At 45.7% G+C, this 22,966-nt stretch overlaps 2 protein-coding genes across 2 annotated transcripts; both read left to right on the top strand.

Annotated features, from left to right (window-relative positions):
• Nucleotides 1–361: 361 nt before the first annotated feature.
• BRI3BP (BRI3 binding protein) lies at nt 362–6,429 on the top strand. The gene is made up of 3 exons (XM_083804464.1): nt 362–620; nt 1,484–1,586; nt 2,236–6,429. Exons 1-3 carry the CDS (start codon nt 423–425, stop codon nt 2,652–2,654), a joined length of 720 nt encoding a protein of 239 aa, XP_083660590.1. The 5' UTR covers nt 362–422; the 3' UTR covers nt 2,655–6,429.
• A 159-nt stretch (nt 6,430–6,588) lies between these two features.
• On the top strand, nt 6,589–22,647 carry DHX37 (DEAH-box helicase 37). Its single transcript, XM_083804435.1, has 27 exons — nt 6,589–6,749; nt 7,470–7,639; nt 7,802–7,914; nt 8,280–8,598; nt 9,308–9,456; nt 9,951–10,043; nt 10,508–10,604; nt 11,059–11,172; nt 11,883–11,984; nt 12,484–12,598; nt 12,916–13,011; nt 13,608–13,684; nt 14,396–14,534; nt 14,795–14,871; nt 15,455–15,687; nt 16,113–16,224; nt 16,812–16,918; nt 17,556–17,744; nt 18,130–18,254; nt 18,502–18,618; nt 18,736–18,908; nt 19,303–19,417; nt 19,616–19,753; nt 20,104–20,198; nt 20,639–20,712; nt 21,558–21,655; nt 22,243–22,647. Exons 1-27 carry the CDS (start codon nt 6,641–6,643, stop codon nt 22,320–22,322), a joined length of 3,426 nt encoding a protein of 1,141 aa, XP_083660561.1. The 5' UTR covers nt 6,589–6,640; the 3' UTR covers nt 22,323–22,647.
• The last annotated feature ends 319 nt before the right edge of the window (nt 22,648–22,966 follow it).

Genomic DNA, 22,966 nt, shown 5'->3' with positions numbered 1-22,966 from the left:
ATCGAGGCGCTGCACCCGGTGCACGGGACGGCACCGAGCTGGGCAGGGCGCTGGAGCACGGGGCTCCTGGAGGAGGCAAGGCCAGACTTTATCCGCCTCCAGAAGCGGAGCCAGGCCCTTCTCGAAGCCAACAGATGCGAATGGGGCATTGTGATTACACGCTGGGGCGAGCGGGATGGCGGGGCGGGATGGCCTCCCCTGCTTGGAGGCTGCAAGAGGCGATGGATGAAAAGATTATGATGGGGATTTCAGGGGGTTAATTGCTCAAGGGATTTTTTTCCTTGGGGGGGGGGTGCACGAAAGTGCACCGCCCCCCCTTCCCCGCATCCCCCCCCCCAAAAAAAAAAAAAAAAGAAAGAGGCGGCGGGGTTCTGGGGGAGGCCGGCGGAGGGCGCCACGATCGCGGCGAGGCTCGGGCGGCCATGGCGGCGGGGAGGCTGCTGCTGCTCGCCCTGCTGCTGCTGCTGCTGCTGCTGCTGGGCGGCACGGCGGGGCCCGGCGCCCGGGCAGCCCGCAGCCGGGGCTCCGAGAAGCAGAACAGCCTCCGCCGCGCCGCCAGCGGCCTCTACCAGGGAGTCAGCGGCCTCTTCGGGGAGGACAACGTGCGGGCCCTGCAGAAGGTGAGGCGGCGGGCGCTTCCCCCCCACACCTCCGCGCAGCCTCCTCGCGTCTCCCCCCCCCGTCTCCGCTGCCTCCCTTCTCGCCGCCCTTCCCTCCCTTCGCGGCCTCCCTTTGCCCGGAGGCTGCAGGGGCAGAGCCTCGCTGGAGGCCGCCCCCCCATCGGAGCCCGGAGCTGGGCCTCGGCCCCTGCCCGAGCCCCCCCCGCGGCCGGAGCCTCGCTGCGGGAAGGGAAGGGGCAGGGGGAGGCTCGGCGTGGGGCAGGCGGCGGAACAGGGGGGCCGAAGAGGCCTCTGACTGAGGGGAGGGGAGGCCGCGGTCTCCCTCCGGCTGAATGCGGCCGGCTTGGTGCGGCGAAGCCCCCGCGGGGGCTTGCAGGGGGTGAGGGGGGCGGGCAGGCACGGGAATCCGTCCCCTGAGCTCCCCCTGGCCGGGGAGAGGAGGAGGAGGAGGAGGAGGAGGAGGAGATGCTGGATGCACCCAGGAAGCCACTGGAGGCACCTTGGTGTGATGACCGGGGCATCTCCCAGCTGCTCGACCAAACTCCGACTCCCTTCACCCCTGTCCATTCCTTGTGCTAAGCGTTTTCGTTAAACTTCAGCACAACAGTAAAGCTAATAAAATCCGTTCAAAATCCTATTAACATATAGGCTTACATGCCAAAATACCTAAATTAAGCCGGTAAGTTTATGATCTGCAGACTTAAAAAAAAAAAAAAAAAAAAAACGGTTATGTCTTTTGTCTTGGGGACTTGAAAATATTCTGCAATTTCCGTTTCTTGAATTCTACTAATGACTAGTAAGTTGCACGTGTGTTTAAGGAATTGAGGATTTATTTTTTTTTAATTCTCAATTTTATTTCTCAGTTTTTCTCAAGGTTGACAGAGAGGTTTGTGAATGGGGTGGATATATTAATGGACACATTCTGGAGAATATGGACTGATTTGTTAGATGTTCTTGGAATTGATGGTAAGTGTGATGCTTGTTAACCCTTAAAAGATTATCACATGTATCACTGCTTACATGAGTGAGAAAATAATTATGTTTTATTGCGATGTATAAAACATTCACCAGTATTATCTCTATCTATTTTACGTGGCTTTGACTTTGCTGTTAGTAACCTCAAACAAGAGACGTAAAACCAACCACTCCATTTTGGTGTATGTATCTACAGGATGTCTGTAAAACGCGTTACAGGTCATGGCTGATTTCTTGTTATCGTCATTAAAAGGATTCCATTGGCTAGGAACCGCACGCAAAAACAAAAAAATGAAGAAGGGCTAGAAGAAGGAAAGCTGCAATTGAGAGCCTTTAGAATATAGATTTTACAAAGCAGGCTCTTTATCTTTAATGTGAACTTGGACCTTATGCCTGACGGCAGTTTGTCGTTAAAGAATCTTCAGTGTCTCTACTTCAAAGGAATTCAGTCGCATCATTAGAGCTGGGCCAGTGCTTTGAGGACGATCCATCCAGAAATGGATGAACTAGCTCTACCCCTTATTTTAGAAAAACACAGTCATGGCCCCACCGTGTGACTTTGGAAGCTGTGCTTGCTTTTTTCCATTCTCGCTTTTGAGTGCCCTCATTAATATTCTGTAAATTTTCCTTTGTTTTTCAGCCTCCAACTTGACTCATTATTTCAGCCCAGCAGCAATTGCCAACAACCCAACCCGTGCTCTTCTGCTGATTGGTGCCATCTTACTTGCCTACTGGTTTTTATCTCTCTTCCTTGGATTCTTCTTCTATCTCCTGCACATGCTGTTTGGTCGCTTTTTCTGGATTGCGAGGGTTGCCCTTTTCACCCTCTCATGCGTGTACATCCTGCAGAAGTATGAAGGTGACCCAGAGCACGCAGTCCTGCCTCTCTGCTTTGTTGTAGCAGTCTACTTCATGACGGGGCCCGTGGGATTTTACTGGAGAAGAAACAGCAACAGCAGCCTTGAGGAGAAGATGGACCACCTGGACAGTCAGATCAGACTTCTGAATATACGTCTCTCCAGGGTGATTGAAAACCTGGACAGAGGCAGTGACCAATGAACCAACCCTACAGACCACTGTACACCAGCTCTAGAAAATTCCTAAGCACTGTCTCATTGGAAGTTACAAAGCAACAAAGCATCACATGGTAAAAAGTGTGCAAAGTTATAACTTTTCATCATGTGTAAGACTAATTTATCTAGATTATACACTCAGCCATTATACTTGTAGGAAGAAAAATTAAGCTGTATATTCAGAGTTTTATCCAGTACTAGAATTTTATCAGTAGATAAACGCTTACTTTTACAAGCATTTAAAAACATCTTTTGTAAATTTTTTATAAAGCAAATTGAGTAGTCTTTCAAATATTGAAATTGAGCTCAACATATGCAAATTTGACATTAAGAAGTTAAAAAGAAAAAAAAAAATCTCAAGCTACCAAACACTTCTATTGAGAAGTAACTGCTGTGGGTCCACTTGTTTGTTTGTTTTTTTTTTTTTTAAATCACAAATTTTCTTCTTTTGTAGTTGGCTTATTTCATTGACTCAAAGTTGCCTTTCATAGAGTAGTGGATGAACAAATTTTCTGGTATGCAGGCCAAAAAATTCACACCATAGATTCTTAATAGGAGGTGGGGGATGAGGGAGAAGGATGATTTCATAAATGTGAAGTCCTGAAATGACAGTCCCATATGAGGAATTGAGAAGTGCACATGTGGCTTTATTTCATTGCTTTTCCTATCAGGAACTTAAATTTGATGTTTGGAAGGAATCGAGTTTAATAAGTTGACACAAAGGAAGAGATGTAGTGTGACAAATCATAACCTATATTTGATCTTCATAATGAAGCACATTCCAAGCATCAGTGCATGGAATAAAACATGATTTTTAACAGCGGGACCCACGTACTTTCTCAAAAAAGGCAGCAGTTAAAACACCTGCAAATGTATTGTTGCTTAAAGCTTTCTCAGGACCAATAAGCGGCAATAAATTCTCTTCAGGAAGATCTGGATTTTTTTTTTCCTAAAATTGTGATAGTTTTATAGGAGCTTTTTGCTTGAAGTCTGTGTCCTCACTCTGTTGGGTTTCGGGAAGTGAATCCCCTTACGAGAAGGGTGTATTAAGCAGTCGCATTTCAAAGCGATGTAGGAGCTTTGAAGCAGTTTTATTTTGAAGGATTTATGTATTTGTAACCTTATAATTAACTAGCTTGGTAGACGACCACTGGCTTTGTAAGGTTTGCTGAAATGTACTGAAACAAAGGTAACCTCAGGGAGGAAGGTCTTGTAAGTGGTTTAATGTAGTAACCGATAGCATTCGAGGCTATAACGGGGGGTGGGAGGGGAGGGAAGCATCTAATTCCTTAGTGATGAGCACAGTACCAATACCAGGAGAGGTAAAAATGGACCACAGCTGAAGAAAAACATACTTCCTAATACCGGAACGATTAGGTAAAGAAAAGCTGCAACAAAAATTGGTCCGTGCTAGGGACTGGCCAAAAAGCAGGGGGAACAGATACGAGTAGATGATGCACGTGCCGCGGCCTCGCCGGTGAGTGCCCGCGTGCGGCTGAGCACGGCGTGGTGCTTGGGTCTTCAGCTTCTTGTCTCGTTGGGCACAAGTCCGCTGGATGTGGCGCTTAACTGAATGTAACTGTGGGGTGAATTTATTTTTCTCTTCGTGCTGAAGTTTAGCACTCTTCTTAAAATATGTGTTACTTGCCTAAGCTCTTTTGGTCTGTATGTGATGTTTACATGAATGATTACTTTAAAATCCATTTTTATGGCCTTCACGCCGACCTGCGGTCACTTCAGCTCAGCGTGGTTGAAGTTCACGTGCAGTTGACATTGTTCTAATCAGTTTTATTTTTTTCTATTGCATCTGCAAATTACTCTGACCCAAGAAATGCACAGAGTTGCAAAGCAACTGCTTTTTATAACTTAGTCTTTCCCATAAACGGATAAGTACTATGGCAACAACCAGCCTGCTTTGTGAAGCTGGAAGTTGAACTTACAGTATATGCATTTTTACAGCTCGTTTTCCGTTAGTATTACAGAGTCTTCCCTGTGAACTCTGTTTTCCCTGCTGTTGTGCACCGAGGACGGAGCTAAAACACCAACCTGGAAATTAGGAATTGATTAGCAAAGATGGTCAAGTCTTTGTGTTTTGCTAAATCTGAGGCCTGAGGACCAAAGTCTGCAAACCTTGCTCATGTAAGCGGCTCTATTGACTTCAACAGAACGATGTGCATGAGCCAGTTTTGCATAGATTGTATTTTATGTAATCCATATTTAATGTTGAAATTAAAAGTACTGAATCATTTATATATTAAGAGCTGTCTATTATAAAGATTACTTTAAAAATACTATATAAAAATTAGTTTGGGTTATAGTTTCTCCCTGTGTCTGTAATCGTTTCTTAGTTTTGTAAAAATCAGCCCTCCCTATATTAATACTCTTAATTTTGATCACCCTGCTGCTTGAAAAAAATATTTTTGTATTCACTTGCATCCCATGTATAGCAAAATGTTATGTGAAAAGCAGTATATATAAAATTGGATATTTTTAATCAGTATTTTTCCCAGCGCTCTGTTTTCACGTTAGACGAATTCAAAAGTAATGATTTTTTTTAAAGCACAATCTAGTCTTCGATATGTATACTTTAAAATGCTCTGTATTTTTAAACATGCACTGTAGTGAAAACGCTTTTGGGACATGAATGTGGTATTATATTTAATCTCTTTCAACTTACTTTTGTAAATACCTTTACGGATACTTCCCATACGAGTCACCTAGTTTATCCATCCAGTTTTTGCTCTGTTTTTTAGAACTCGTTCCAGTGACAGTGGTCGCACCGCTTTTCCATTGCCATGGATGTGAGCAGCTCGTATTAATGCAGAGAAGCGCAGGTATCGCACGCGGGTAATTACGCCCAGGCGTGGTTTCTGCCAGACGCGCCCAAGGCTGTGTTGCCCGTGGCAGTGGCGAGGACGGGAATCAAGCCCAGACCCGCAGCTCCCAGGCTTTGGCTCCAGCCCCTGGGCAGCTTTGCAGGAGGTGGGCAGCAGCGTTGGTGCTCCTGCAGTGCTGTCCCCTTGGCGAGCAGCTCTTAGAGCAGCACGGGCTGGGCTGTCTGAGGGCAGGGAGGCGCGCGTAACGGCGACGCCTGCCCTCAGATCCGAAGGCTCGGCACCTCGAACACTTCCTATTTACCTTCCCGTTTTCAGCAGCTGCTTGGAGTGTCACCTTACTCACTGGGTGACACAACAGCGAAAGATGGGCTTCAAACTGTCTGGTGTCAGAAATTCCAGGAAGGTCTTTAAGTGTTTTAAGCTCCATGCTTCGAGACCTGACGTTTGAAACTACTGTAGTATTTTCAATACATGAACATCTTTGCTAAACTAACAATTTAGCAATTTCTTTGAGAGTAGACGCCTCATCTATAGATAACTGATCTGTCGTACGCAGAGTGTAACGCTTTTCCAAGTGGTTTTGGATGTCAGAGTACCATGTATACAACCTGGTGTAGTTCAATGCTGTACTTAATAGCGCGTCCTTCAAATCGTGGTTTGCTTTTCAAGACTCGTTGCGTAGTGAATGTGGAAAATAGACCCGTGTAAACCTTAGCTCTTTGGTGGTGTACAAGTTTTTTAGGTGTGATTTGCCTCACGTACTGATCTGTATTTGGCAGCTAATGACGTAAACGACCGTAAGTTCTCTTTGTCCGGGTTGGAAAATAAAAGGTTTTATCGTATCCGCATGTATTTTAAACTTTTGGATAATTCCATCCACCTGTGATGACAGCACATTAAAAGAAAATCTTATTGCCTTTTTAATCTGTGGTCGTCTTTGCTGCTGGTGGGGGTGGGGGGGGGGGGGAAGGGTTGGACGCGGCGGGGGCCGGTCTCGAACCCGCGTCCGCAGGAGGAGAGGCGCGGCCCCGCCCCCCGGCCTCGCCCCGCCCCTCCTCGCGAGAGCGCGCACGGCCCGGAAGCGGCCGCAGCCGCACGTGGGGCCGGGGCCGCTCCCGCTCCCGCCGCCGCCGCCATGGGCCGCGCGCGCCGCCGGCACAACTGGAGGGCGCGGGCGGGGGCGCGCGGCGCCGCGCAGGCACGGCCCCGGGAGCAGCCCCCGCCCGCCGAGCTGCAGCTGGGAGGTGCGGGGACGGGACCGGGACCGGGGACCGGGGACCTGGGGGCTGGGGGCTGGGACCGGGCCGCACGGCGGCTGCGGGGCGCTGCCCGAGCCCTGCGGCCCCGCCGGGACAGCGCTTTTGCTCGTTAAGCTGTTCTGAGCTTAATGAGCTATTGCGCGTTAAGGTCGTTAATAGCAATAGTGGAGCTCGTAGCTCAGTAAGCTATTGGTCATTAATAAGCTATTGCTTATTAGTAAGCTATTGCCTATTAATATGCTATGGCTTATTAATATGCCATTGGTTATTAAGGCGATTCATTTATTAAAGCGCTTCTGCGGTGGGCGCTTGCACCCTCAGAACAAATGTCGCTTGTCAAAAATCTCTTTTCGTACACTGCTATCATAAAAACGTCATTAGTGCAGATTTTTATTATTAAAAACGGCTTATTTTGGGGAGACGCGTGCTCGCCCCCGTCCTGAGCTGCCCCCGTGCCCTTTGATGCCGGGCGGTTAAAAAATAAATAAAAAGGGCAATTTCACATTCTTGTTACCAGCCAAGTATCGACGCGCCGATTTCATGGGGTTTTGCCCTTGCTGATAACTGGGATTTTTCTATTTTTTGGTTGGGGGTGAGGGTTGTGTTTGTGCAGCTAAATCTGGTAAGGTTTGCAGTGAGGCTGTCGAGCAGCGTGCTGAAAATAACCGGCCTGGCGCAGGTGAGTAACCAAACAAATGCTTGCAGATGGGGCACCGCTGAAGGGAGTTGACGAAAGTAACGCCCTGGTCCTGCCAGCAAAAAAGGCAAAGCCAAAAAAAGTACCGAGTGCTGTGCAACGCCAGAAGAAACCCCTGAGCAAGAAACAGAAGAAGAACTTGCAGAAGATTTTAGAGCAGAAGGAGAAGAAAAAGCAGGTATGTGGCTGCTTGGTCGTACCTCTGGTGTTGCGACTCCTGATGTGACTTCACGGCAAGATCTGCCAGAGCACAGCCTTTGAAACTCACGGGCTGATCTTTAGATGAAACTACTTGCTGGTGAAAATAGGCTCTGACTTCGGTCGTTTTTTTCCCTTGTAGCGAGCCGAACTGCTCAGCAAGCTGAACGAGGTCCAGGCTTCTGAGGCAGAAATGAAGCTTCTGTACACTACGTCCAAACTGGGCGTTGGGGAACGCATGTATCAGGCCAGAAGGTAAGGCGTTACGGGGAAGAACCATTCTGATCCGTTGCAGTGCCTGATAACTGGGCAACCTTCTTGGCTTTATTTATTTTCCTCTTAGCGCATACAGGTTCTTCAGGATGGATTGATTTAAATAATTTCTATTTTTGTGTGATAACACAGAGGAACGTGTGATCCTCGGAGGAACGAGTTAACCTCCCTGAGTAACCCGTTGTAGTGCTGCACCACACACAGGGTGTAGAAGTTTTTCCTGTTTGGTTAAAACCTGCGTTCAGGCCCGGGCAGTGAATTCTGGTGATGAATTTTTCTGTGGAAGATGCCTCTGGCCTGAGGTCCCGGAGAACATTGACCAAACTGTAGTTGATGCGTTGTTCTAGGGTGGTGCAGGAGCCAGGGAGTGCTGTACCTGAAAAGATCAGGAGCATCAGTGGTGCAAACAAGAGAAGGCGCAGCTCAGAATCCGAGCCTGAGGAAGAATCCAGTAGCGAGGAGGAGGAGAAGGAAGAACAGAAACAAGAAACTGAAAAGTCTTCCACCAGTGATTTGGATGCTGCTGAAAAGCCAGAGGAAGGCACGAAGAAGCCCGTGGCCGACCAGCAGGCTGTTCCTACTGCCCCGGTTTGCCAGACAGCGTCCAACAAACCGTCTTGCAAGCCTGTGATTTTCGTTCCAGTGGACAGGTCTCCTGAGATTCAGGTGAGACAGAGCAGTAAAGCGCTTATCAAGGGCCTTGGAAATTACAGCATCTTGCATCAGATTAATTCACTGCAGACACCGTAGCATTGTCTCGTGTCTGGCAATATACTGCGTGGGGCAGGGTGCACTTAGGGTCAGCCAAGTTGTAAAAATACATGTCTGAGCTTTAAGCCTGTCTAATGTAGCAGAAGGAAAACTAGCTTTGTTTTAGGATATAGGCATTGTTTCTAGCTTTTAATGTATAATCCGCTAGCAGTCTTTTATTATTCTTCTCTGAGAAATCTAGCAAAGTCACTTTCAGCTCTGCATCGTGCTGTATTTGATGCAGTTTTATTCCATTTGACGTGGGTAGGGTATTCTGCAGAGCTGGGAAGAGTTTGCGTGTCTTTGAACAGACGAGGCAAGGTTGTGAAAAGAGTTGTTGTTGCAAGTGCTATATTAATAAACTCAAGGGACTCTGAAGTTTCGGAAATTGAAGTGCAGGAATTGCCAGATTGCCAGCTTTCTGACAAGACGTTTTGATGAGTCTAGTTCTTGGACACGCTGGTTTGATACCAGTTGGTTTAGAGCTTTCCGAGCCACAAAGCTTGCAGAATTCCTTTCCGTGGGTTTTGTAATCTAAGCTACGTAACATTTTTGGTCCTGGGAAAAACAAAAAGGGAGCAAGACACAAAATGATGTGAGTAAACCATGTACCGTTTTATTTTAGGAAGCAAGACTGAAGCTGCCAATCTTAGCTGAAGAGCAAGTAATCATGGAAGCCATTAACGAGAATCCCATTGTCGTCATATGTGGAGAGACGGGAAGTGGTAAAACCACACAAGTACCCCAGTTTCTCTATGAGGCTGGTTATACCAGGTGGGAGTCTTCTTTTATATGCGGCAAATGTGATTAGAAAAATTGAAGCTGAGCTCAGTCACTTCAGATGTAGCTTCTTTTATTCTGAAATGGCTGAACTGGCCATGTTTCTGCTGTGCGGTGGTAGTGGCCGTGTTGAATTGGCTTTTAAAAATGTGAAGGAGTGACGTGGAAAACCCTCTTCACGTAAGCAATCTTTTGAAACCTCTCAGGTAAAAGTTTTCTTCAAAGTCACTGGCCTCTCTTTCACGTAGGAGCTTTAAGGTCTACCTGTTCCACATACTTTAACTTTTGCTTACAGACGTTTGTTTTTACCTTTGCAAGAAAATGTGTATTTTATAAGCTTGGGCACCTCGCAAGATGCTTCTTGCGAGATGCATCCAGTTTCTGTGCTGCAACTTCAGAGCAGTTGTGCAGAAATCCCATTGTCATCTTTCTAAGTTTTTAAAACAAACAGCCAAAAAATCCTCCTCCTCTTTCCTTGCCCCTTTTAGTTCAAATGGTATCATTGGGATCACGGAGCCTCGGCGTGTGGCTGCAGTGTCCATGTCTCAGCGAGTCGCTAAGGAAATGAACTTGTCCCACAGGTGAGAAGGAAAAAAGATGAGACCTTGCTGGGAAGATTGCACTGCATATGTGATAGACTGAAACAGAAATTGATGTATTGCTGTTCTGTCTGGTGAGAAGCTGTGGTGGGTTACTTAAAAACTCTTCTGTGGGGTAAAAAAGCGCGTGGAGATTTGGTGCTAACGGTGGTTGTACGTAACTTTTCAGGCAGGGTTTTGTGGAGGTGGTGTGTGGGAAGTGGCCCTAGTTTGTCTCCATACGAGAAAGTGTCCCACAGCAGTCAAATAATTTAAAGCAAAATCGCTGTATACCCCAGCTTCTAGCGTTTCATGTGTGCTAGGCTCTGGTGAGCTGATGGGGTGCTTTTTTTTTCTTATATTGGCATTAAGTCTTAATTTAGTTAGGTTGAAGGCTGCTTCCTGGTCTGAAATTTCCCATTTCTCTCCATGCTTTTTCTTGTGGCTGCCCTGGTATTTCCTCACAGAGTGGTTTCGTATCAAATACGATATGAAGGAAATGTTACAGATGAAACACAAATCAAGTTCATGACAGATGGCGTGCTGCTGAAAGAAATTCAGAAGGTAAGTTGCTCTTCTCAGTGCTAGGAAAAGGAAGGTGTCATGCTGCTAGAAAGAGGTGCCAGTTGCTTTGCGTGCATTTGTTGCCAGCCTTTCAAAGCAAAATCCCTTTCCGCACTGGAGACATATTTCATCTCAGCCCTTTATGTTCCTGCCCTAGCCTCCAAACGTTAGGTTATCTTGCTGTGTTATATGAGAGCAAGGAAGGGAGTCTTGGAAAACAGGCTGCTTTGTGTAGCCTTGGGGATTCAGGTCTCTGCTACACTACTTGCGTAGGACTTTCAGCTAGAGATGGTGCCGTAGTTCCCTGTCAGATGGCACGAGGATAAACGCATGAAACTGTGCTCAAACGTGAGAGAGACTGGGGGGGGTCGGTGCTTGTGCAGCCATGGGTTGTCTTGATTTAAAGATACCCTCAAGTGAGGCTTCCTGCGGTGAAAATATTCTCTCTTCTCAGGATTTTCTGCTTTCAAAGTACAAGGTGGTTATTATTGATGAAGCCCACGAAAGAAGTATGTACACGGATATCTTGATAGGCCTCTTGTCTCGCATCGTGCCTCTTCGTGAGAAGGTAAGTTTTACAAGCGGGTGTCCTGGGGAAGGGGGTGTTAGACAGGAAGGGGCTCTGTGTGAGGATGGAGGGGACTCTGTGACGTGAAAATCGATGGAAATCTGACAAATGTTGAAATAACACTCAGAAAATGTGTTTCTCTTTTCATGTGATAAGAGAAGCACAGAGCCTAGAAAAAGAGGAAGGTAGTAAATGTATCAATAAACTTCTCAGGCAATATCCTATTGCAGTGCCACAAGAAACATGTAAATAATTAGAATTATCTGCCTGTCAGAAAGCAAGATGCTTACTGTTGCACTGCAGTAAGCCAGCCGATAACAGTGATTAGGAGGAGACTTTTCCTGCAGACACTGAAGTATTTGGTCCTGGGAGATGCTGGAGGCTGGGGTTGGTCCCTGCAGGGCAGCTCTTGGCGTCTGATTTTGCTTTTCATACGGATGTAAAAGAAATGGGGAGGGAATGCAGTGTTTTAGAGGTAAGCTGCTGACAGTATCAGGAGTGCCAGTGCAGGTTCCCGTGTGTTTGAAGACGTGTTGCACTTGGAGGTGTGTGTGTCCTGTCACTTGACGTGGTGCTTTCGTTGTCTTACCTTGCGAGTGCTTTGGTGCTGGCACTTGTGTCCGGTCCAGCTAATAGTTCCGGGTTTGTGTGCTGTGTAGCATAAGTGCCAAATGCCTTCAGGCAAAGAATAACACGTTGTGTCCCTGCAGAAAGGGCTGCCACTGAAGCTGATCGTCATGTCAGCTACCCTTCGCGTTGAAGATTTCACGGAGAACAACAGGCTGTTTTCTGTTACGCCTCCTGTTATTCAGGTATCGTGCTTGTCGCTGGGATCTGTGCCAGATGTAACAGCTAAAATACAATGAGAGCTTCCTTTATAAAATAAAAAATAGGACACACTAATCTGTCCATTTGGTGCTGAAATCTTTCAGATGTCAATTTAAAACATAGTTATTTTGTTTAGACTATTTTTTCTTTGGGGACTTAGTGTTTTTCTCTCCACTTCTATCAAAGTTTCCTCTGGCAGAATTGGTTTATTTTGGAAGACTGGAAGTTACAGTTTGGTGGAACTAGAAAGCCTCAATCCAAGCTCATGATTTGGAAGAGAGAATTGTCTGGTTTCTGTCTTGTTTTCATGGTGTTCAGCACAGACAACACTGATAACCTCTGGGGGTCCAGTGTTTTGTAGGTTACCAAAACCCAGAACTGAACAGAATTCAGGGTGAGCTTATCTAGTTCTCCCATGGTGTCCGTAACGATTGTGCTGGCGTTACAAAACATGGCTTGTTTGCTGTTGTATTTCCACTCCAGGTAGATGCAAGGCAATTCCCTGTAACTGTCCATTTTAACAAGAAAACCCCCCTAGATGACTACAGTGGGGAATGCTTCAGAAAAGTGTGTAAAATCCATCGAATGTTACCCTCAGGTAAGGTCACGGTGGAACCTCTCAAATTCTTCACACTTCACATATCTGGAGTTTTCTGAGTTTTTTGATAACTTCAGCAGAGAACTAATGATGTATTGTGCATCATAGCAGGTTTTTCTTGTGAAAATTATCCTTCGCTTAAGTCACGGTTACATGAGAATGTTTCTTGAAGGAGTAGTGGAAGATAGCTGCAGTCAGACACACTCTTCCTCCTTGTTACTTCACAGTGCATTTGACCTGTCTTTTTTCAAGACCAAGATCTGAAACCTGAGCTGAAATACTTATGCTGACCTTTAGAGTGATTTCTTCTCTTGCAGGTGGGATTTTGGTGTTTTTAACAGGCCAGGCAGAAGTTCACTCTCTCTGTAGGAGGCTGAGGAAAGCCTTTCCCTTCCAAAAAAACAACAGTGCAGGTAATGCTACAGCATAAAGGACTGTTACACTTGGAATTTCTCTCTCTGAGAAATGAGCTTGCTTTGCACCTAAAATAAGAGCTTTTATTTAAAAGCCTCTAAAAAGGGTTGGGAGAGGGTTTAATGTGGATGACTGTGATAACTGTTAAGCTTGTGCCGCTTTGAGTTTGGGGAAAAGCTTTGTGTGCATGATGCCTTCCTGCTCCACAGAACGCACTGCATTTCTTCACTTTCTGTTGGGTGTGAATTACAAGTGGAAGTGCTGCTTCTTGTTGGAGACTGTTTAGGGGATAGTGGGATTTCCGAGGCAATTCTAGAAAGTTAAATTCTAATATAGCTCAGCTAATTGTCTCCTAATTCTCAAGGCACACAGTTGCTGTATGTGCTGCTGTTGATCCTCAGTATGTTTCCTAAAGGAAATATTAAACTTGTGCATCGTCCCTGTCCCCTCTGCCTTCAGTGTGACTATTTACTTTTTTCATACCGTGATGCTTTTTGAATCCTAAAAAAGGTGGGAGTGGGAGTAGACTGTACGCTCTCTTTTCTGAGAGGAAAGCATGCTCGGCTAATGGTAATTCCACTGGCTGTTTTTGTAGGAGTTGATGATGACAAAGAAGAATCAGTGGAAGAAATCAGAAAATTTAAGAAATCGAGGAAGCGGAAGAAAACTACGGTAATGTGTGATGGCTAGAATTCCTCCAAGAGACAGGAAGGAGCAGGTACCTCCCTGTGAAAGAGTACTCCTGCATAGCTCTGTTCCCTGTCAGGCTGTTTTAGACTTGCATGAAGACTTGTGGCATACATGTGTCCCCCTCAGGAAATGTAGCAATACTGTTTACACTCATAGCTACTACATCATGAGAAGTAGAGTGCTAAAATGTGCCCTTGGCTATTGTGGGCGGGAGACTGATTTCCCTTAAGTACTGATGATTAAAACTTTAATGGAAGGAGTTCCAGACTTGCTGGCTCCAGGACTGTTCCTCATCTTGCCATTTGTTATCCAAAATTGACACCGATGTGTCTGTGATGGAGGGTAGCATTTGGCTTCCACCCAAGTCCAACCTGCACTTTGTTAGGAGGAGGTCGTCATGTTACAAACCTGCTGTCCACTGACATTAGATCCCGGTAGAAGTAAAGAAGTTTTACCCTTTGCCACCGTCTGCCCAGTGAAGGAACTTGTCTCAGCACAGGATGCTGTTTAAAATAGTTACTTGGGTTATTCCCCCCTTACTCTCTGTTTTGAAATACAAATGAAATCTCAATCTCTCTGCCAGCTTCAGGTCAACAAACATTTGGAATAAACGCTCAAATTTGCAATAAGCATTAAGAAGTGCTCTCTGTATCCCACTTAAAACTTTGTGGTCTTCTTTCCTGTCCTTCTCAGGCACTTCCCCAGATTGATCTGGACAATTACTCTGTTGTACCAGTGGATGAAGGAGATGAAGATAGAGATGCTGAAACTGATGATGATATTGCAGGATCTGATGTTGACCTTGATTTAGGAGATGGAGACTCAGAAGAAGGTTTGGCACTTCAAAAATTAAAATTTCTTATCTGCAGTCGTCTGTGAGATGTGTGACATAAAATAGCCATCCTTAGCTAATGTGGTGTGACAGCACATCGGACCTGTGTAATGGAAAAGCTAGTAAGGTTTTCCAGATTCAGCTTTATGCCAAATCATTTCTTGCTGCTTTTTAATGAAATTATATTCATGGAGACATTGGGGATAAGCCTGGAAGCTGACTCACTGTGTATTTAAGATTATTGTTTTGTTTCTTCACAGACGAGAAACCAGATTCATCGCTTCCACTCTATGTGCTCCCTCTCTATTCTTTATTAGCACCAGAGAAACAAGCAAAGGTAAAAGATTCATATTCACAAGAGCAAATGGCCCTTACTGATACACGGCATTGTCGTCTGAAGTCACATGTGTTTTGTGAGTTAAAATGTCCACCTTGGACTATCCATCAGTGGGCAGACTTGAATGGCTCGATGGGAAGGTTGGGATGGGTTTGGAGCAGGCCTCGTGTGGGCTGTGATCTCCCTGATGTGCTAGTTCAGCAGGCTGGGAGAGGTGAAAAGCGACAGTCCAGTAGCACGTTAAAATTACTCACAGCCATGGGGCGCATCAGGATCCTGGATTTTTTAGGAATTCTTGCATTCCCTCTTGGGCTTCAGAGGTGACAGCAGTGTGTCTAAATACGATTGGCCGCGGGTGCCTGCTCCACTTGGAGCCCATGTGCTACAAATGCCTGTCTGAGGGATTAACTGAGCTGGATAGAGACCTCCGGAGCTGGAGGCAAAGAGTAAGTCTGTAGTCTTGCTCTTGGGTTCCACCTGCAATGCCATACGCATCGTAATCTCCTGCAGCCCACATGAGCTGACTGCCTGTCTCTTTTCCCTTGTTGGCAACGCGTTTCACACACCCATCTGTTTGTTGCAGGTGTTCAGGCCTCCTCCTCCTGGCACGAGACTCTGTGTTGTAGCCACCAACGTAGCAGAAACATCGCTCACTATCCCGGGCATCAAATACGTGGTCGACTGTGGAAAAGTCAAGAAACGTTTCTATGACAAAATTACTGGGGTTTCGTCTTTCAGAGTCACCTGGATATCTCAAGCTTCAGCTAACCAGCGGGCAGGTCGGGCTGGCCGGACTGAACCGGGGCACTGTTACAGGTTAGCTGGCTGCTGGAAGAGGGTTAGGCAAAACAAAGCTCAGTGAGTGTCACTGTGAATTGGACAGCTTCCCTTGTCCCCCTTCACAAGGACCCAGTGGTGCTTGAAACATTTGGGTTTGTCTGCTCTTCATTCAAATGGGAGAGGTGAAGCTGAATGTAAATTGTCGCTGATAATGTGGGTTTGGCAGTTTGGCTTCTCAGGGGCTTTTCTGTTGCTGAACACCCTTATTTAGCTGGTCAGCAAGGATTAATTTTATGTCTCAGCCATGTTAATAATTACATTATTATGTAAGTAGTACACACAAGTGCCTTATTTGTGTATTCTTTTTTTTTTTAAAAAAATCCCTTGCCATTTTTTTTATGTACATCTTCTCCTGAGTTAAGATTTTTTGCAAGTTTCTAAGCCTGTTTCTGGTCCACTAGGTTATATTCTTCAGCAGTCTTCATGGACTTTGAGAAATTTTCTGCTCCAGAGATAACAAATCGACCAGTGGAAGACTTGATTCTGCAAATGAAGGCACTGAATATAGAAAAGGTGAGGTGTAAACCTGGCTTTGTGCTACAGAGCTCATAAAAATGGTTGCCCCTAGGAGCCAGAAACAAACACAAATGCCTTTTATCGTCATTGCTTGAAGCTGTGCCTTGTGTTAGAGGCAGAGCCCTGGGACTCCCTTTTCATTCTGCAAATAGTAGATGCTGTGAACTCCACTAGACCTTACCAGACAAGGTTATTCTGGTAATAAGAGCTTTCGCATCATATTCTCACTAATGAAAAATCCCCCTGTCAAAATAGGGATTGTGTTTTGAGAGTTGAGTGCTTTCAGAAAGCACAGTGCTTACAGTTAGACCTTAAAACAGCTTGCCCTAGGCAGTGGCTGGAGTCAGCGGCAGCTAATGGTGATGCTGGTATTCCATGTCCTAATCGTTTTGTTCTAAGCATTTCCTCCTATTATATGGTCTTTCCTCTCACTCCTGGCAAGCATCCTAAATGTTTTTCTTTGGTACACGTAAACGAACGGAAGGTTTTCACTCCCTTCTAGGACTTCTTACTGAGCTAGACTGCTTTTTGGTCAGAGCCATGTCAGTGATGTACTGAGAGGCATTTTCTCTTGGTGTCTGTAGGTAATCAACTTCCCGTTCCCAACACCACCTCCAGCGGAAGCACTTGCAGCAGCTGAGGAGTTACTGATAGCCCTGGGTGCCCTGAAGGAGCCCCCTCTGACAGGAAGGTAATGTCTGTGGTCACCCACGGATTTCCTCGTGGTGATGAAGCTACCGAGGCAGTGGGCACTGCTGTCTTCCCTCCTGCTTTTCCATCTCAGCCCTTGCATCTGACAGTGTGCCTTCTTACCCAGACAGATGGACATTATAACAGCCCCTGGTTTGCTTGGGTTTGTTTTGCTGGCCCTATGTGTATTTCGGTACTAGAACGTGGCTGTTGGAGCCGTTGGGAACAGGCCACTCTGCAGCAATTGTCTTTGTGCTCAGAGTTGGAGCAGAAAGGGCCTGAAGCACCACCGTGGTGTTCTGTTGTGTGCAGGTCTGAGCAGCTGAAGATGCTATTTGGCTGCTGGGCTGCTCTGCTGGGAACCAGAATGCTTCTAATTCTGCAGCCCTGAAGCACAGGGTTTCATAGCTGCTGGCACAGCCTGAGGATTGGGCACGGAAAGGCACTGCTAGGAGTGCTGGGTGCAGGGCAGGTGGGAGCTACGTGAGGAAGATGAATCTTTGCCCTAGCATTGTGGACCAGCACGTAACAACAAAGTTGTGACATCAAATGAATTGGGCTGGCAAAGGCAGAAACACAGACTTGTATTAATGCAGGACTTCATTGCGTGTTTTTTTTTTTTTTTACTCCTTCCACAGGCTAAAGGAACAGCAGGCAGCAAAGCTGAGTTGCCCTATTAGTCCCCTGGGTAGAGTAATGGCAACTTTTCCTGTAGCCCCCCGCTATGCAAAGATGCTGGCATTAAGCAAGCAGCATGACTGCCTGCCTTACACCATTACCATAGTGTCTGCAATGACTGTTCGGGAGCTTTTTGAAGAGTTTGACAGGTGAGTGAGTGACCCTAACGTCCTTATTTATATAGAATCATAGAATGGTTTGCGTTGGAGGGGACCTTAAAGGCCGTCTAGTCCCAACCCCCTGCTGTGGTCACGTCTACCACCCACTAGATCCGGTTGCTCAAAGCCCCATCCAACCTGGTCTTGAAAAAGTATAGGATGCATCACTTTGTCACAGCTCAGTGATATCGCAGTGCCAGCTTCTGAATCCCTGGTGGCGCTGAGCTCTTCTGTAGCTTGTTTTTAAACCTGCCCTCAAGCTCTGTCTTAGTCCTGTGCTAGAACTGTGTAGTAGAAATGTTGATGCCTCTGTTACCTTGAGGCCCATCTGCATGTAAGCGCAATCCTGACTTATGCTGTCTTCTGTTTCTTTCAGGCCAGCAGTGAGCGAGGAAGAGACAGCAAAGCTGAAGGGGAAGAAAGCAAGGCTTTTACAGATTCAAAAGATCTGGGCTGGGCAAGGGGCATTGCAAAAGCTTGGAGACCTCATGGTGATGTTAGGTACTGCAGACAGCGATTTCCCTGTGCTGTTAACTTCTGTTCTCTTGTCCTCCCCATCACTCTGACCTCAGCTTCATACAAAGCCATCCTTCTGCTGTAGAACTGACTTAAAAGTGTATTTTCTAGGCTGTTCTCCAGGCAGCCTCCAAGTGTCCCAGGCTAACACACAGCCCCAAATGAGGGGGAACTGTGGTATGCACACGCCAACTGTGACAGCCATTTTCTCTACCTGACTGTTCACTTCCAGGAGCAGTGGGGGCCTGTGAATATGCTGGGTGTACTCCTAAGTTCTGTGAAGAAAACGGGCTCCGATACAAAGCCATGCTGGAAGTCAGGCGCTTGAGAGGGCAGCTAACAACAGCAGGTAAATGGGTTTTGAGATGAAATGCCATGTTTATCTTCTTTGGGGGGCAAAAATTCAACTGGTCTCTTTGTTCCTTTACTATTGAAATGTAACTCGCCTTTTTTTTTTTCCCCACAGTGAACTCAGCCTGTGCTGATACTGGCCTCTATGTTGATCCAAAGATGAAGCCCCCAACAGAAGCTCAAGCAACTTACTTGAGACAGATTGTGTTAGCAGGGCTGGGGGACCACCTTGCCCGAAGGGTCCAGGCAGAAGAACTCCTGGATGAAAAGTGGAAGAATGCCTACAAGGTAAACAGCTCGGTGTGCCTGAATTCCTCTTCCCTCATGTCTGTGGGGCAGAGAGGCACTCCTCTGCAAAGCCTGGGCTTCTGGCTGGTTACAGCATTGGGGCTGTGAGTGCTGGCTTTTCTCCATACAATTTAAGTTCCCAGTGTTGCAATTTCCCAGTCCTCATGTAGGAATTGTTATAAAAGAGCTAAGAAGTACCATTAGTTCATCTTGCAGAATGCTTGATGTCTCTAGAGAAAGTGAAGCAGGAAAGTATGGTGTTATTAAAAACCTCCATCACTTAAGGAAACGCTATAGATGTCCATCTGAGAGAGCTGAAAATGAAATACAATCAAGAAATTGGATTTCCAGTAACTCATATTACTCTGCTTCAATCCTCTGTGCTTTCTTAAAGACTGCTCTTCTGGACGACCCAGTGTTCATCCACCCAAGCTCTGTCCTCTTCAAGCAACTCCCGGAGTTTGTGGTGTACCAAGAAATTGTTGAGACTACAAAACTGTATATGAGAGGTGAGGCTGCTGTGGTCCACACCCGTTCTGCAGACGTGGTTAGGAATGCGGAGGTGCCTTGGCAGAAAGTTGACTTGAAAAATGACATATAACAACTGTGGAGATGAGATCCTGACCGTGTCCTTTCCTCATAGGACTGCTAATGAGTGGCAGCTCCTGGCAGGAAACCTTCATTCCGGTATGTTTTCCTGTTCTAAGGTGTGTCTGCAGTCGAACCCGAGTGGATTCCTGCCCTGTTGCCGCCATACTGCCACTTTGGGAAGCCTCTGGAAAATCCTCCTCCATCTTACTGCCCCGAAACGGGCAGGATTCGATGCCACAGGCCGAGTGTCTTTTGTAAGCTTCTTGAAGTGTCTCACTATTTTTTCCTAAGAGCTGTCCTATAGTCATTGTAATGTCTCTTAATGAGACTGTCCATAATAATAATGATAATAATAATAATGGACTGTTCAAAGGGCTTGACAGTGGTTTGAGTAGCTCCATGGGATTAAAAGTATTTAAATATCAGCATCTTCCCATTGGCATGGCTGTTTTATGCCCAGCAATTACCCGTGTTCAGGAGCAAGGCTGCCTGGGTGGTGGCAGTACCTCTCCAGTTCTGTTAGCACCTGTATTGGCACATTGCATGTGAAAATTTACCCTCCTCTTTGAGTGTGTAGGAGATTCAATGAGATCTTTCTTTCCAGATCGAGTTAGCTGGCAGCTCCCTGCTGTGGAAGTTGATTATCCAGAAGGTATCGATCGCTATAAATACTTTGCCAGGTTCCTGCTTGAAGGAGAGGTAAGTGCCCAGCTGCATCACTTCCTTGACACTAACAATGTTTTTAGCCTAGTTTCCAGAGGAGATGAGGCTTGTTTTCTTTCTTTTTGTGTCCCTATTCCTTATAACTTGCCAACAGCTGCAGGAATTTGCCACGTTAGGTGGAGAAGATATCTTTAAAAAGTATGAGATGGCATGAGAATCAGATGTTGGGTGAAAGACACCCAAATTTAAGTCCTGTTTTCTCAAAGGAGAAAAGCTATAGCTTGTGTATCTCCATTCTGAGAGACAGGAGTTGTGTAGCAAGCCAGTCAGGACAAGATTGGTATGGAGACGTGCATGGGAGAGAGACAGTAAGAGGATATGAGACTGAAATCTACAGCAGTACGTGTTCATTGATGGTTGTCTCCACAAAACAATTTACCTTGTTCATTGTATGCTTATTATGACATTTCTTCCAGGTCATTGAAAAGTTGGGTTCTTATGAGCGGTGTCTGCTCTCCAGTCCTCTCATAATGCTGAAGACGTGGTCCAAGTAAGTTGTAAAAAGCGAAGTTTATTTTCAGCACTGAACACTTTTAACTTCCTTAAAAAAAAAAAAAAATCAATGGTGGGAAGGGCGTACTAGATAGTGATCTAAGATGTAGTTGTAGGGAGGGGAAAGTCAGTTTTCTTACCAAGAAAAATTGTGTCTCCAGAGAGCTGGGCTATTTTAAGGGCAGTGTGAAAGCACACGCACAGCCCCACTGGTTGCACTGACCCCTGCAGGCTGCTTCGTGTAAGTAAACTGCTCACACGTGTGTCTGTCAGATCGGTGCCGTTACTTTTCTCATTTCTCTTCGGGATTTGGCCAATTACACTGTCCTTACTTCTTTTCAAAAACATGTTTCCAGTTACCTTCCACCATGTTTTTTCTTATGGTTCTGATTGTGTTTATAGAACAGTGACCCTCAAAAGGACAGTTATTGCTTCCCGTGATCTCCCCTTGTTGCCCTCTATTGCTTACCAAAATAAGCTTTTTCTGAGTTGTCTGAGTTCTCACGGAGTTGATAGATTCAAGGATTTTGAAAGCGTTCCCTAAATATGATTGATGTCACAAATTTTAATTTGTAGGACCCTTGGGTAACAAAGTATTTTCCTTATGTAGTCAGTGTGGAGTTCAGCATGGCACCTCTGGATTTCTTTCTCTTTGCTGCGTGAACTTTTTTGAGTTAACGACACATCTCTGTATCCAGAGGCCGTGTGTTTTTACATTTGTATTTAGCCTTTCAATAACATTAGAGTATGAATTCAGAAAGGTGAGTTGAATGCTGTAACACTTCGCTAAACTGAGCTAATGAACATTGCTTTATTGCACCATTTTATTTTGGACTCATTTAGACTTCAGCCCAGGACAGAGGCCCTCCTGCAGGCTCTAGTTGCTGAAAAATGTGATAATCGTGATGCTTTACTGGATGCATGGAAGAAAAATCCGAAGTGTAAGTGTTGTGCTTGCTTAATCTTTAGTCATATCAGTGGGGACTTTGTAGTTGGCATTTTGAAGTATAATTAAAAAGGTAGGCTGTTTCACTTGATATGCTCTGTATAGGAAAAATGTCTGTTTTGGCTCTTGGGAAAGACTGGAGTTTCCTGTACTTTTGAAAGAAACATTTCTTTGTATCTTAAGAAAACTTTCTTGCTCTAGTTCTAATCACAGTGAAGTTGTTTGGTTTGGGCTTTTGAAAGCCTAGACTGTCAACGGATACATTAAAAATTCTTTGCCTGGTAAAATGGATTTTGGCCCATATTAAGGTACCAGATTATGAGAGTTGTTGATGCAAGCAGCAGTGAAATGTAAAAATTCCCCTGGATTACAGTGTTGGCTTTCACAGTAATTCTTCCTTACTCGGTGCTTTTATATCTGCATTCAGGTGTCCAAGCTCCAGCACTATCCCAGCGATGGAGAGATGGCTCTTGCTCTCAACAAGGGTCTTGCCTTCATTCCTCAGCCTGTCTGCGAGCAGGCTGATGCCGTCAGGTCTGCTCTTCCCAGCAGCCGTCTAATCGCTCCTCTCTTTTGTTCCAGATTTGCTCGCAGCCTATCGTCAGTGGCTGCCCGAAGCTATGCATGATGATCTAGCCAAGAACTGGCCACCAGTACAGTAGCACTGCGAAGTGCCCGAGTCTGTTCCTGGGGGACTCCTTTTCTCCGAGGTGTTTTGAGAGCTTGGGTTCCCTTGGAAATCTGATGATGCAAATACACTTGCTAACTGCTAGCAAGACCTTTTCAGAAGTGAACCAGCTGTTAGCTCTGTTTTTCTGGGGAAGCCCGCTGTGTTCTCAGAAGCCCTACCAGCTCTTTCACTGGTATTTTGTAATATTAATGTTTGGATAATTGTATCCATTGTATTTTACCAATCGTTTGCTAAAGTTTCTCTTTGGACTACATTAGTCATACGGTCTACAATAAATATGTATCATTCTTGGTTCGGATGGGAGAAATATTTTCTATGTAGGATGTTCCAAAAGTACAATTTTAGACCTTTGTGGGGCCCTTCTTGATGTGTGACTACAGATCCCAATGCAGACTGAACCTTCAGTCCTTGTGAGGGGTTGACCCTGGCCAGCAGCTGCGGATCACAGAGTTGCTTGCTCACTGTCTGTCACCCAGCAGAATAAGTGCAAAGGTGAGAAAACTCATTGGTTCAGATAAAGATAGTTTATTAAAGTGATAAAAAGAGGTAAGAAACAAAGCAAATGAGGCAAAGGCAACTGCTTGCCACCTCCCACAAGCAGGCTGATGTCCAGCC

Source organism: Anser anser (genome assembly GCF_964211835.1).
Source record: "Anser anser genome assembly, chromosome: 18".
NCBI lineage: Eukaryota > Metazoa > Chordata > Aves > Anseriformes > Anatidae > Anser > Anser anser.
This window is presented reverse-complemented; position numbering and strand designations above follow the sequence as displayed.

What these genes read in the sequence shown, in the direction of transcription:
- BRI3BP (XM_083804464.1), top strand. Translation starts at nt 423, where the DNA reads ATGGCGGCGGGGAGGCTGCTGCTGCTCGCCCTGCTGCTGCTGCTGCTG. An exon ending in ACGTGCGGGCCCTGCAGAAG is followed by an intron (nt 621 to 1,483) that starts GTGAGGCGGCGG and finishes TTTATTTCTCAG; the next exon opens with TTTTTCTCAAGGTTGACAGA. An exon ending in AGATGTTCTTGGAATTGATG is followed by an intron (nt 1,587 to 2,235) that starts GTAAGTGTGATG and finishes TTTGTTTTTCAG; the next exon opens with CCTCCAACTTGACTCATTAT.
- DHX37 (XM_083804435.1), top strand. Translation starts at nt 6,641, where the DNA reads ATGGGCCGCGCGCGCCGCCGGCACAACTGGAGGGCGCGGGCGGGGGCG. An exon ending in ACAGGTCTCCTGAGATTCAG is followed by an intron (nt 8,599 to 9,307) that starts GTGAGACAGAGC and finishes GTTTTATTTTAG; the next exon opens with GAAGCAAGACTGAAGCTGCC. An exon ending in CCATCGAATGTTACCCTCAG is followed by an intron (nt 12,599 to 12,915) that starts GTAAGGTCACGG and finishes CTTCTCTTGCAG; the next exon opens with GTGGGATTTTGGTGTTTTTA.